The sequence below is a fragment of the Ambystoma mexicanum genome, chromosome 11, assembly GCF_040938575.1.
Source record: "Ambystoma mexicanum isolate Mex_15411 chromosome 11, UKY_AmexF1_1, whole genome shotgun sequence".
NCBI lineage: Eukaryota > Metazoa > Chordata > Amphibia > Caudata > Ambystomatidae > Ambystoma > Ambystoma mexicanum.
The window spans coordinates 1,106,189,771-1,106,202,286 of record NC_090934.1 but is presented as its reverse complement, the minus strand read 5'-3'; the positions used below and the strand labels follow the sequence as shown (position 1 = coordinate 1,106,202,286).

General features: G+C 43.9%; 1 protein-coding gene across 2 annotated transcripts in view; it reads left to right on the top strand.

Annotated features, from left to right (window-relative positions):
* The window catches only part of TBC1D2B (TBC1 domain family member 2B), an 832,871-nt gene that overhangs the window by 55,071 nt on the left and 765,284 nt on the right, over positions 1-12,516 (top strand). For both annotated transcript variants that reach the window (XM_069624408.1, XM_069624407.1), the window contains exon 2: positions 7,475-7,628. In XM_069624408.1, coding sequence (XP_069480509.1) covers positions 7,475-7,628 — 154 coding nt within the window. The remainder of the gene's footprint in view (positions 1-7,474; positions 7,629-12,516) is intronic.

Here is a 12,516-nt window from a genome sequence, read left to right as displayed (position 1 = left end):
GGGCGAATGGTCTTGTTGAGAGAGCGAACAGATTTCTAAATGGGGGGCTGCAGTTAGCCATGGCATCAGGTCTGAAATGGCAGACAGTTCTCAAAGAGATGGTATGGAACTATTGCACGACCCCACACACAGTTACCAACATCTCGCCTTTCATGTCTCTTAAAGGTAGACAGCCGGGGACAAAATTATGTCCGAGTTGGTTAGATCTAGCGAAGAGTGTGCATGTGAACAGAAATAGGATTATGAGTCTCATCAGAGATGCTCAGAATGAGTATAAAGAAAGGTTTAATTCTAGGAGGGAGTTCAAGGAGGCACCATGGTCAGTAGGTGACTGGGTTTATATTACGAATCCCAGGATTTCTCCCAAGTGTGTTGAGAGTAAATTTATGGGTCCCAAAAAAATTGCTGTGATTAGAGGGAATGTTGTCATCATGGAGGGTAGAGAATGTTGGTCGATGTCCAGACTTGTCAAGTGCAATAATGATGGTAATGATGTAGGGTGTGAAGAAAGGGAAGAGCAAAATGAAAATGTACTGTCAGAGAAACCAAGTGTGAGTAGAGGTTCTAATGTACATAGCAGTTTGAACACAAGTTCTGACAGGATCAGGAACAGACCTCTCAGATTAAGTGATTATTATCTTGGCTGATCTGCCACCATTTAAAGGGAGGAGATGTGTTGAGGTGGATGTCTTTCATTTCATATTACATGTAATTAGCCTTAGTAGTAATAGAATTATTGCTGCGTGATGTTCTACACCTTTTGCATTGTGATGATGTGTAATTCTATCTTGGAGTGTTTTTCTTTACGGTGTGTTCCATAGAGGTCAGTTGGAGCCTGCCTTTCAAGGGGGTGCCTGCTGTCTCTGAGGTCCTTACTCAATAAAGTATTATCAAGCTTTCGTCTAGTCTGGACATCCCTACTTAACATAGTGGCTATTCAGGTTTTAGAATGATACTTGGATGCATCTCATCGCAGTGGCTGCTTCCCCTCGTTTTTGCATTTTTGTTTTATGGGGGGCAAGCCCCCTGTACACCTCATATCCCAGCATCCCTCTCCCTAAAAATCAAATGTATGTATACCTCATTCCATTGTCTACCCCCCAACCCCTGCTCCTTGGCGCCCATCCCCATACCCCAAGAATGCTGCAAGGAACAGGTCAACTGCCGTGACGAGGTGGGCGGGTTTGTGAAACATAACTGCCTGGAAGACGTGGCGAAATCGTCTGTAAACATTTAATGGAACAAAGGAACACACTTCATTGGCAGTCATACTTTCTATGTTTGGTAGGTGGCTGTTGCCAAGCTTGAGGAAGTCGGAGTTCTACCTATGTATATTCTGCACAACTTGGTTTCTTGAATTGTATTTGTGATCTTAGGTTACATAACACAGTAGCGTCTAAACCAATTCTCTTGAGTTCGGCTAATGTTTCATAGTATGCTTGTTATAGTGCTTTTATAACAGTTAATCTTTAGCAAGTTTGGTAGCGTTTAACTGTGTGTGCGCTATGGCATAATACAAAGTAGATGACTCTTTTTTCACAATAAGTGGTACATACAGTTGTCTTGTTTAGTCAGTCATGGATGGGTTGAATATGTGATTTGCTCTATATTCTGAACCATAGACTTTTACTCTTCTGTAATCTAATCTTCCAACATGGCAAGTAAGAAATAATGTGGAAACTCAAAGCTTGTTTCTTCTAAACGTTTCTGCAGCCACTGAACGGCGTCTCTTCAGCATTTCATATGGTTCAATGTTCACTCATTACCTCTGTGAGTCTGTGAGTGTGAAGTGAGTAAATGTGGATTCTCCATACAGTTAGAACAAATTGTAAATAGACTTTCAAATTGGGCATCAGTGAATGCTTCTATATTTGTCATTATATTGTAAATATTTCCATGCCTCGTGTATTTTTTGGTAACTAGTGAGTCTTGTCAAATTCTTGTACGTTTGGTACAGACTGCTTTTTCAATTGCTACTGTGTTTTCAATGGCTCTGCTTACACCTATCGCTTTGAAGTTGCCATGTATCATATTCCTAACACTTTTTTAATTTCAACAGCAAGGCCATGAAAGCATCCAAAACAATATAACATCAATCAAGCAGCAAATGCAACTTTCCCGTTCAATTGACAAATAATAAAGATAACCCGTAGTAAATGCCTCCTTGTCAATAAAGATGGACACACAAAAGAAAAATTCCATCGAGTTAAAATCTTACTTGTGCAAGAACTCATGACTAAAAGCAGAAAAATGATTTAAAAGATAATACAAAATTTAGTATAAAGCAATTTATCAGGCAGTATCTGGTCAAGCACATCAAGGATAATTATCCATACAGACAATTTGGAAACTATCTTTTTTTCCATGCTAGCCAAAGATGGGTCAAGAGTGTCCAGGCCACTTACAAGTAGATTTGTTTGCTATGGTACAGTTATTCTACAGGAAAGTGCAGGATATTGAGGGAAATGTGCACTTTTCATCAGCAAACGCGAAGTTTCTCACTGAGAATTTGCCAGGTTGGTAGTTCTCCTCGCATAGTCTATAAATGTGATAGTCCGAGGATCCCTCCAATACAGGGCTCAACGAGGCATGCACATCAGTTACTTGCGCCAGGAGCTATTTACAGTGAGGCTCTTCCAATGGACCTGGAAGCGGTAGCCAAGCTGCACTGGTGGTTGGACGATATGGATGCATGGAATGGGTGCACCATTTTTGGCTCAGCTTCTAGATTATAGTCGGATACCAGCAGACCAAGCTGGGGACCTCGTGGTGGGAAATGTTTGCTGGGGCAGCTGGATCTCCACATCTACTGTCTGGAGTTTCTGGTTTGGTTGTTTGCTACTGAGTTGAACCCCTGGAACTTGTTCAGAATGGGCAACCACTCAGCTGTATGACATTTAAACAATCTCTGAGGTAGGTAATTGAGGTAGTTTGTCAATTGGTGAAGGACTTTTGACAGTCCTTCATGCATAGGAAACTGGTGGTTAAAACCACATGGTACTGCTGGTTCAGAACACAGTGATGCATCAGCGCTCCAAATATGTAGAATCTCTGTGACTGGAGCTTGACTCCCTCCATATTTTTGTTAATACAGAATAAATAGGGATTGTTTCTTTCAGACCTGTTGCTGTTGTGTTAAGTTGACAGAGCTCCCCATCGCAATATGTGAGGGGGGGAGAGCTGTAAGGGACTGTGCTGGTCTGGCAGCTATCCAGTTTGTCTCCCAGAGGGTTGATGGAGGGGATCCTGCAGGCTTGCTGTCGCCTCCCAGACGGGGTATTGACCCCTACGGGAAATCCATGATCCCAACTTTGAACTTTGACAAGGCCAATGACCTTCCCTTGTCAAGAGGGGGCAGGAACTCCTCTCAGACTGGCGAGGGAGACCTACCAGTGGCAGCAGAGGTCCCCAATTCCTGCTCTCCCCCTTGTGGCTAAATGTTTCTGTGCATAACACTCTGGCTCAAAAAAATGGCTTGCCTGTCTTCTCTTGCCCTATTAGAAACATTGTCCCTGAACATGATAGCTGAAGAGCCAAGCAGAACAAACAATGGGTGAATAAGGGAGCAGACTCAAGAAGTGAACCTAATACGTGACAGACGTGCCACAGACCTCTGCGGCCGAGGGTGAGAGACTGCTCTCCAACATGGCAGCAACCCCATAGGTTTTGCTTGCAAACTGTACAAACCAGCTCGCGTAACACTTTAAAGGCCCCATAGACCACCAGGAACCGAAGAGGGAGAAGTACCTACCCTCCATAAAAAGACTTGCCAGCAAACCCCATGCGAAAGGACCTGAAACATATGGACTTGAACATTGGCCTTCCCAGGCCACCGGCCTCTATGCAACAAGCCTGCATTGAGAAAATGGTCAGGGTTTGGCTCCCTACTTATGGCTTTTCATTACACATGCACGCCCCAGGTGGGAAAAACTGGCCTAGATTGGTCAGGGAATGATATCCAATAGTAGGGGAGACAAGAGAATTTAAGCAGGGACAAGGAAGTGTGGGCTTTTCAGGTGTGGTCGGAGGTGGAGATGGAAGTGGAATATGGCCAAGGCACCAGCAGGAGAAGGAGAAGGAGAAGGGAAGGGGCGAAAGATTGTGGAGGAGATGTATTGAACACGTGAGATATTGGTTAAGGAGTGAGAGTTTCTCTGCAGTTGAGTGTTTGTGTGGCCAGTGTGTAGGCAGGCTACTGTAAGGAGTGGTTGTGAAGTGAATGTTATGGAGTGAAAGGAGAATGTTTGTATAGTTTGGAGGAAGGAGGGGAGTGGTGTTGAGGAGGGGAGTGCTAGTAGTGTGGAGGAGAGAGTAGGAATGTCGGGAGCAGTAGAGGAGAGAATTAGTAGGATTGTGGATGAGAAGAATAGGTGTGTGGAGGAGGGGCGCAATAGAGCGGAGCAGTAGGATTAGTGTGTTGGGGAGGGGAAATAACATCCAGGGGTGGTGGCAAGATAAGGAGGAGAGAAACATCAAAGGGTCAGAAAAGTGTTAGGAGGAGAAGACGACACAGGAGATGAGAGGAAAGCGTAAAGAAGGGAGAGGCAACAGTAGGTGTATTAGACGAAGCCCAAATTACACTCCGTATTTGGAAGGCTCCATCCCACAGGATCATTTGGTAGCACCAACTTGGTTTTAATTTGGGTCAGGCAGGAGGTCCGTTGTAAGATGGGGGGAAAGCAAGGGACGTCGCTAGTGCCCATCAAACCTTCACTATACACTCTTGAATCCTCTCGGAGAGTTGCTGTGATTTCAGTGCCATCTGTGGCAGTTGGGAGCATAACTATCGGACCATGTCGGATGCATCCCAAGAGACCAAGTTGGAAGCAGCAAAGAAGTTTTACGTGTCTGTTTGCAGACATACAGAGACCACAATCTCCTTTTTGTAATACTTTTTACTTTACTTTATTTATATAGTGTTTCAATTAACCCGGAGGCATGCAGGCACATAACCAACAAACAAAACCACCAACAAAAACCTACAGAAACAGATCAATAAAAATAAACTAGATTAACATAAGGCAGAAATGTCAGTAATCCACATCCTGTCCGATAAAGCTCACGCCAGGTCATTACATATTGACCGAAAGATGGCAGATTACTTGTACCACACCCCACCAAAATACAGTCCCTTTCATTCTGGGTACACCACTGGTCAATCTTTATCCTATCGATGATTTTGAGATCTGATATTCTTACGAGCCCATGCCAGTCTTTTGCTGCAGCCAAGCCAGTACTTTGTTCCTCAGGGCACCTCTCGGTTCATGGCCCACATTAGTGATAATAGAATGCCTATAATCCATAACTGTCTTTCAAGAACTCATTAGCCATTGGAGACATGAACGTTTTTGATCATACGCAGATTTCTAGGGAGACAGTATTTTGAGTGAGTAATATTATGTTGGATTGATCTTAAAGGGACTTGAACAACCTCTCCTTTGTTCTGCAACATTAACAAAGGTGGCTGTACTTGCTTTCCATCAGGGCCAGACACCGGAACCTGCACCTTATGTATTACCTTCCTTTGTTTCCCCCGAGTTTTATCGCACGGTTCCATGATATCCTCCTGCTCTACATTTGTCTGAGAGCACTTATTCATATTTATACTCTTTCCATCCACCAAGAATAGATTTTTCCCCAAAAAACCAATAACAGTTTGCGATATCTGGTCCCCTATCTCTGGTTTGATCCTGTTGACAAGATTTATCCACTTTCACTGGCTAGAATTGAACTGCCAGCTTATCCATCACATCTATGCAGTAGCAGAAGTCTGTAAAATGTTTACATAGATTAAACTCGCCTATTAGCCTATCCCTAATCTGTAGCCATTGTATCGGACTGCTTGGGTCGAATTGACCGGTATGTTGATTCACACCCTAACGGCTCTGGGGTGGCTTGCACAGGAGATACCCCAATCGAATTTTCTAATATGGAAGTATTACTAGATGGTTCACCACTATGTCATGGATGGCCTGATAATATCAGACCCTTGAACACCGCCTTTGAAAGTGTCCTTCCCAGGGATACCCATCCTCTGCTCCGTATCGGTATCCCCTTTATAAAGGATTCAAATGTAACCAGCGAAAAGATGAGAACCAGGGAGACACTGACTTGCATGTTCACGCAGGAACGCTGCAGCTGTGCGCTCTCTGAAACTGGGAGGAGGTGGCGCGCCTCAGAAAGAGGAGCTGGTGCAAAAAGAAATCCGAAATGGCGCATTTCAAATATTCTCCAATGTTATGGATGGCAGGATTTTAATTTAAAAAAAATTTCTTCCACACATATTGCAGTCCCTAGCACCAGCATGTGCTTACAGCATCGGGTACACAAAGGTCTGTTTCCTCTTACCATGCACAAGAAATCCAGTCCTATTTTATTTTTTTTATTTTTGCAATTGAGCTTTTAATTTGCACCAGCTAGATTTAGGACTACAAATCCTAGCATTCTAAGAGAAAAAGAAGAACTGGAGGACTTTCTCACACATGACAAAGGAAAACTTGAGAGCTCTAGGCAGAAGGAATTGGAAGACAGACGGTCTCATACACATTTTCCTTAATTTGCCGTACTCTTCACAGAAATACAGAATGAATGGTGCGTCAATGGAGTGAATCTTTATAGAAAATCCCATTTATAAACCTTTCATTCTCTTTACTGAAAAGTATATTGACAGACATTGTATGCTCACAATTCGAAGCCTCTACTACCAGAACATTTAGTTCGGGGTCTTGGCATTACCTTTCTGAAAACGTAACTTTCGCGCTCTGAATGTATTTATTGCTAATTGTGATTAGCACTGCAGAAAAATGCATGCTATAGATGAGTTGCTCTAGAGAAGCCAAATGAACAGTATTTTGTTCGACAGGCCTTTGGAACAAAAAATGTAGAATGCCACTCCCAGAGCAAACCCTTTAAAAAATCTCGCATTTCTATGAAGCATGCTATCCGTTTTGGCACACAACAAATGTCTTGATATTCTATACATTAGGTTTTCTCTGTAAAAAATACTACACATTCTTGTAATTTTAATTGGTCTTAACCACCTTTCCATCCCCCTCTGGACATCATGTGACTAGAGCTCTGTCAGAAACGTTGACACAGATTGGTTAGCCGTGTACATTCCTGATTTAGAAAATAAATGTATGTGCGAAACTAGAGCATGATCGTCAAGTGCGTGTTGTGTAATTTCACTGAAGAAATCCCGTTTGTCAAAGAAAGTTTGTCATCTGATACTTCTAACAAACAAGAACCTTGTAATGGAGTGTGTGAAAGCATTTTTACTTGCGTCATCCAGGCTAAAGAAAGTAGGCTGTACTTACAAGTACTTGTAATCTAGAGAACACTACCGGGGCTGTTGGCTCCATTTCTCCTCCCCTTTCCGATACACATGCATGCAGAGACCTTTGAGAATTGATCATTTTTTAAGATGTGAATTTCAAACAGGATCTTTCACCCGTTATGTTAATTGCTTTTGCAGGCACCTAATCGTCAAGTCCTGGCATACTGGCTGCAGGAGCTGCAACAGAAGAGGTGGGAGTATAGCAACAATCTTGGGGGCGGAAAGAGGGACAGCATAAGTCCCCCCACACCTCTTGATCTTTCCAAAGGTCTTGTAGCCAAAGACAACCCAGGTAATGTGCATCTGTCATTCAGAAATGATGCAATTAATTTTCTTTTTAGATGCAGACACTCCTGTTTTTATTTTGAATTTTCAGATTTATCAAGTCTTTCCTTGCAATAATTCTTGATAATATGCTAAGAGAACATTTCCAATATGTTTAATGTTCTAATATAGAGAAGATCTGTACCTTTTTATACAAGCAAAGCCTATTTAACCAAGGGGGCTCCCAATTCAGTGTTAAATGTTGTGCTAGTCAATGGGCAACGCATTTTGCCCCTTACTGCCTCATTCCCCTCTTGGGTATTGGCATCTGTGAATTGCATAATTGCCAACAATTTGGTTATACCAATCTTGTGGACAAAGATTCTTGCAGCAAGGTTCTGCTATCCCCTTATAAAATGTGTTTTCAATTGAGAACCTCACCTAGCTTTGAAAAAGGGGACCACAAAAGCACAATACACAAGAAATAAAGGTCCACATTTAATTTCTTGAATAATAGGAGGTGGTTGGGATGAAAAACCTATGGTGTAGGGCTTTCTCTGCAACAAAACTAGACTTTCTTCTCCAGGAATTCAGTTAAGTGTCAGGGTGATTTTACGTATTAGTGTCAACGTTCTCTCTCCATGTGGATATTGGTTTCTCGCAGGTTCACTAAGCTAAAAAATGTCCCAGGGATTTAGTTCCCAGCAGCTTCTTTGCCACCCATTCTCTTCACTGGCTACTGGCTCATGATTTGTAGTTTACCCAAGAGGATGGGGCCCGACCCTCTCCTTCCTGGCCTAACATTATAGTGCCCCAGTTCATCTCTTTATGATTTTAGTACACTTCCAACTAGTAAGAGAGGCTCTCCTCCCCACTAAAAAGGGACAACGTGCCCCTCACAACAGCATGCAGTTTTCTCTTCAGGATGACAAGTAGGTCCAGCTGCTTGGATCTTCTCTCTGCCTCAGCAACTGGGCAGCCTCTTCAGATGGTTTAGAAAAGAAAAAGGAGTTGCAAGTTCCAGAGTATCTGGTCATGAGACCGAGCTTTGTGTTGGCCCTTTTTCTTTTCTCTTTTATTTAAGTAATGGCATCTACTCAATTCCCAATCTGCAGGAGCTCTTAAAAGTGTAAAAGAGGAATAATCATTAGGGCAGCTCACCAACAAACCATTCGGACAAAGAGGGGGCTATAACTCTCGCCGTTTTAGAGGTCGGAACTCTCAATGAACATCAAATTGTAATCGAGGTGGCCAAAGTTAGTCCTGGGGTTCCTCACAAGGACAATCCTCACAACAGGCCAAAGAAGGTCTTGAGGTAGGGGCAGATCCTCCTCTTCTGGTGGCAGCTCAACACCCCCCAAGCAATGACCACCCGCTAAAGGTTCCCTCCCATGCCACTCCAGTAGGAGGTGCATTTCACACTTTACCCACGCATGGGAGGGAATCACTTCGGACAAGTGGGTACTTTCCACCGTGGCCGGCGGTTATTGCATAGAGCTGATCCAACAACCACTCAGCCAACCACCCGCCAAGTCAAAGGAACACCTCCCAGGAAGAACAAAGTATCCTGTTAGAAGAGGTGAAGGCGCTGCTCCTAAAGAACACTATAGAATTTGTCCCGGCAAACCAGGTAAACAAGGGTATTTATTCAATGTACTGCCTTAACAATATGCCCTGTCCTTGACCTGCGCCCTGCAAACACCTATGTCAAACCACAGAAATTATGCATGACAACGCTACAGGAAGTAATCCCACTGATGAAGCAGGGGGACTACATGGCAACCTTGGAGATGAAAAATCCATAGTTTCATATTCCAGCGCCCAGAAGATTCTTGCGTTTCAAAATAGTGAACCAACACTACAAATTCAAAGTGCTACCTTTGGCATAGCCTCCGCTCCAAGGGTATTGACCAAGGTACTGGCGGTAGTGGCAGCGCATCTACGCAGGGAATCAAACCCTTATCTGGAAGACTGGCTGATTACAGGGGAGAACCCCCAAATTTGCAAGCAAAATACCCAGAGAACCATCAATCTCCTGTTCCAATTGGGTTTCTCAACCGAAGAGAAAAAATAATCTCGTACCAAGCAAGACCAAACAGTTCCTAGGAGCTGTCCTGAAGACAGAAGAGGGTCTAGTCTTTCCATCACACGAAAGGGTGCAAAACAAACTGCTGCAAATACCTCAGTATCTAGCCAGTCGCCAAATAAGCGTACGCAAAGCAATGCACTTGCTCGGGATGAGGGCATCATGTATTTACCTGGTCCCACATGCACGATTGTGCATGCGCCCAAAGCAAGAGTGGTTGGCCAAACAGTGGTCTCAGGCAAGTGGTCAGTGGGACGATCTAGTGGTCATTTCGCCAACCCAAGTACAAGCTCTGTGCTGGTGGACAAAGGTGAACCTGTTAAAGGGAAGGCCCTTTCACAACCCTTCAGAGCAAGCGGTTGTCACAACAGATGCATCGCTCACCGGGTGGGGAGCCCATTACCTTCATCACACAGTACAGATCACAGCCCATAATCGCATCAACTTTCTGGAACTACTAGCAGTGCTGCAAGCACTGCACGCCTTCCAAGTACACCTGTCCAATCAGACAGTAAAAATATTCAGACCGCACTACTGCCATGTTTTACATAAACAAGCAGGGTGGGCACACACTCTCCAAGTCTGTCCAGGCTAGCACAAAAAATTTGAAAGTGGGCACTCAAGCGGGGCATGTTTCTAACATCGCAGCATGTTCCAGGTTAACTCAATTCTCTAGAAGACTCACTAAGCAGAGATCCTCTACCAGAAGAGCACAAGTGGCAGCTTGACAAAGATATTGTAGGTGGGATCTTCGCACAATGGGGCTACCTCCCTCTAGACTTGTTTGCACCAAAACATGCAATGCCCAGACTTCGCACACAGGTTTCCCCAACACGACTCCAAGGGGGAACGCCCTGTGGATGAACTGGTCAGGGAGATTTGCCTATGCTTTTCCCAACAACTCCTCTGATGAGTAAGTGGTAAACAAGATGCACAAGGAACAAGTGACTCTAATCAAGTGACACTAATCCTAGTTTCTCCTATGTGGGCAAGAGAACCTTGTTATACACATCTGAACAAACTGACGATATGCGATCCAATCAAACTTCTTTGCCCCTTCAGCATGCTTACACAGCACAGGGGGACAACATTACACCCTCATCCTCAGAATATGAACTAGGCAGTTTGGCTCCTGAAGTCATAGAATTTGGCCATTTGAATCTATCTCAAAGGTGTATGGACATCCTCAAGGAGGCATGCAAACCAAACAATAGATACAGTTACTTTAACAAGTGGAAAAGATTTGTAATATGGTGGCAGTCAAAACAAATAAACCCAATTGAATGTACTCCATCACACATTCTTCTTGCTTCACTTACTAGACTGAGGGCTAGTATTTAACTCGGTCAGAGTTCACCTGCCGACTCTCTCCGCGTACACCACTTCTCAATGTAAGGTGTCCTGGTGGAAAATCCTGGTCATTAAGGTGTTCATGGAGGGATTAAAGAGACTCCACCCTCGCATTTCAAACCCGCCTCCAGGGTGGGACCTAAATGTAGTACTTGGAAAGCTCATAGTACCTCCCCCTTTGAGCCTATGCATAAGTCCAGCCTTAAACACCTGACATATAAAACGGCTTTACTGGTGGCTATCAGCCCCATAAGAGGAGTCTGTGAAATACAAGCTCTGCCAGTGCAAAACCCTTTCTTTGTTATCCACAAAGACAAATTGTTATTAAGAACTCATTTCTAAGTTCCATGTCAATCAGTCCATCGAACTACCAGCTTCCTTCCAAAATCTATCAAGCTCAGCTGAGAAAAACCTCCATACACTAGTTGTAAGGAGGGCGGTCCTTTACTATGTAAACAAGACCAGACCGCTAAGGAAAACAGACCAATTGTTTGTCTCCATAGCTCCAGGCAGGGAAGGAGACCATGTTTCCAAAACCACCATCTCCAGATGGATAGTCAGATGCATACAGCTCTGCTACACTCTGTCGAATAAAACTCTGCCTTTTACACCAAGAGCTTACTACGCCAGGGGTACAGGAGCTACCCAGGCCTTTATCGCAAACGTCCCGCTGGACGCCATTTGAAGAGCAGCCACATGGAGCTCTATCCACACTTTTACTCAGCACTACTGCATTGACACTCACTCTAAAGCAGATTCCCAGGTGGGACAAGCGGTGCTAAAACCTCTATTCATCACTGTACCTTCTCACAACCCATCACCTTCTCCAAACACTGCCCGCTAATCGATGCATAGCATGTGATCTAAGCAGATTTCACAAGCATCAGAAGGGATATATTACCAACCGTAATCGTATTTCTGATGCTTGTATTTGCTTAGATTCACATGTGCGCACCCTTCCTCTCCTGTGGAGTAGAAGGTGCATAGATGTTTTCTGGGCTTTATCTGTTATAAATCTGCTTTATTGCACATGTACTCACGCTACACTTCATGCAACCTAATGTCAGAAACAAAACAATCCGAGGGGCCTCGACGCATGAAGCACCATGGGTACAGTAGACGTCACACTAGGAATAGTATTACTGGCACGCCCTGTTGACGTCCCTTTTCTAGTTTCGAAAAAAATAATACTCTGCAGCTTCCACTAGTTGTCGGCCTGTGCATAGCATGTGAATCCAAGCAGATACAAGCATCAGAAATACGATTACGGTGAGTAATGTATCCTGTATAGTAGCCATCACTGCCTTCTATGCCCATTTTTGTTGGTTAGGCCATTAAACCAGCCATACGAGTATACAAGGTACAGGCAGTAGCTGCTGCTACTTCCGCATGAGAAATATATGGCATCTGATCTGATGTTTGAGAGGCGTAGAACTCTACTTCTTGAAGTTTCTTGCAAACCTATCAATAAGCACACCAT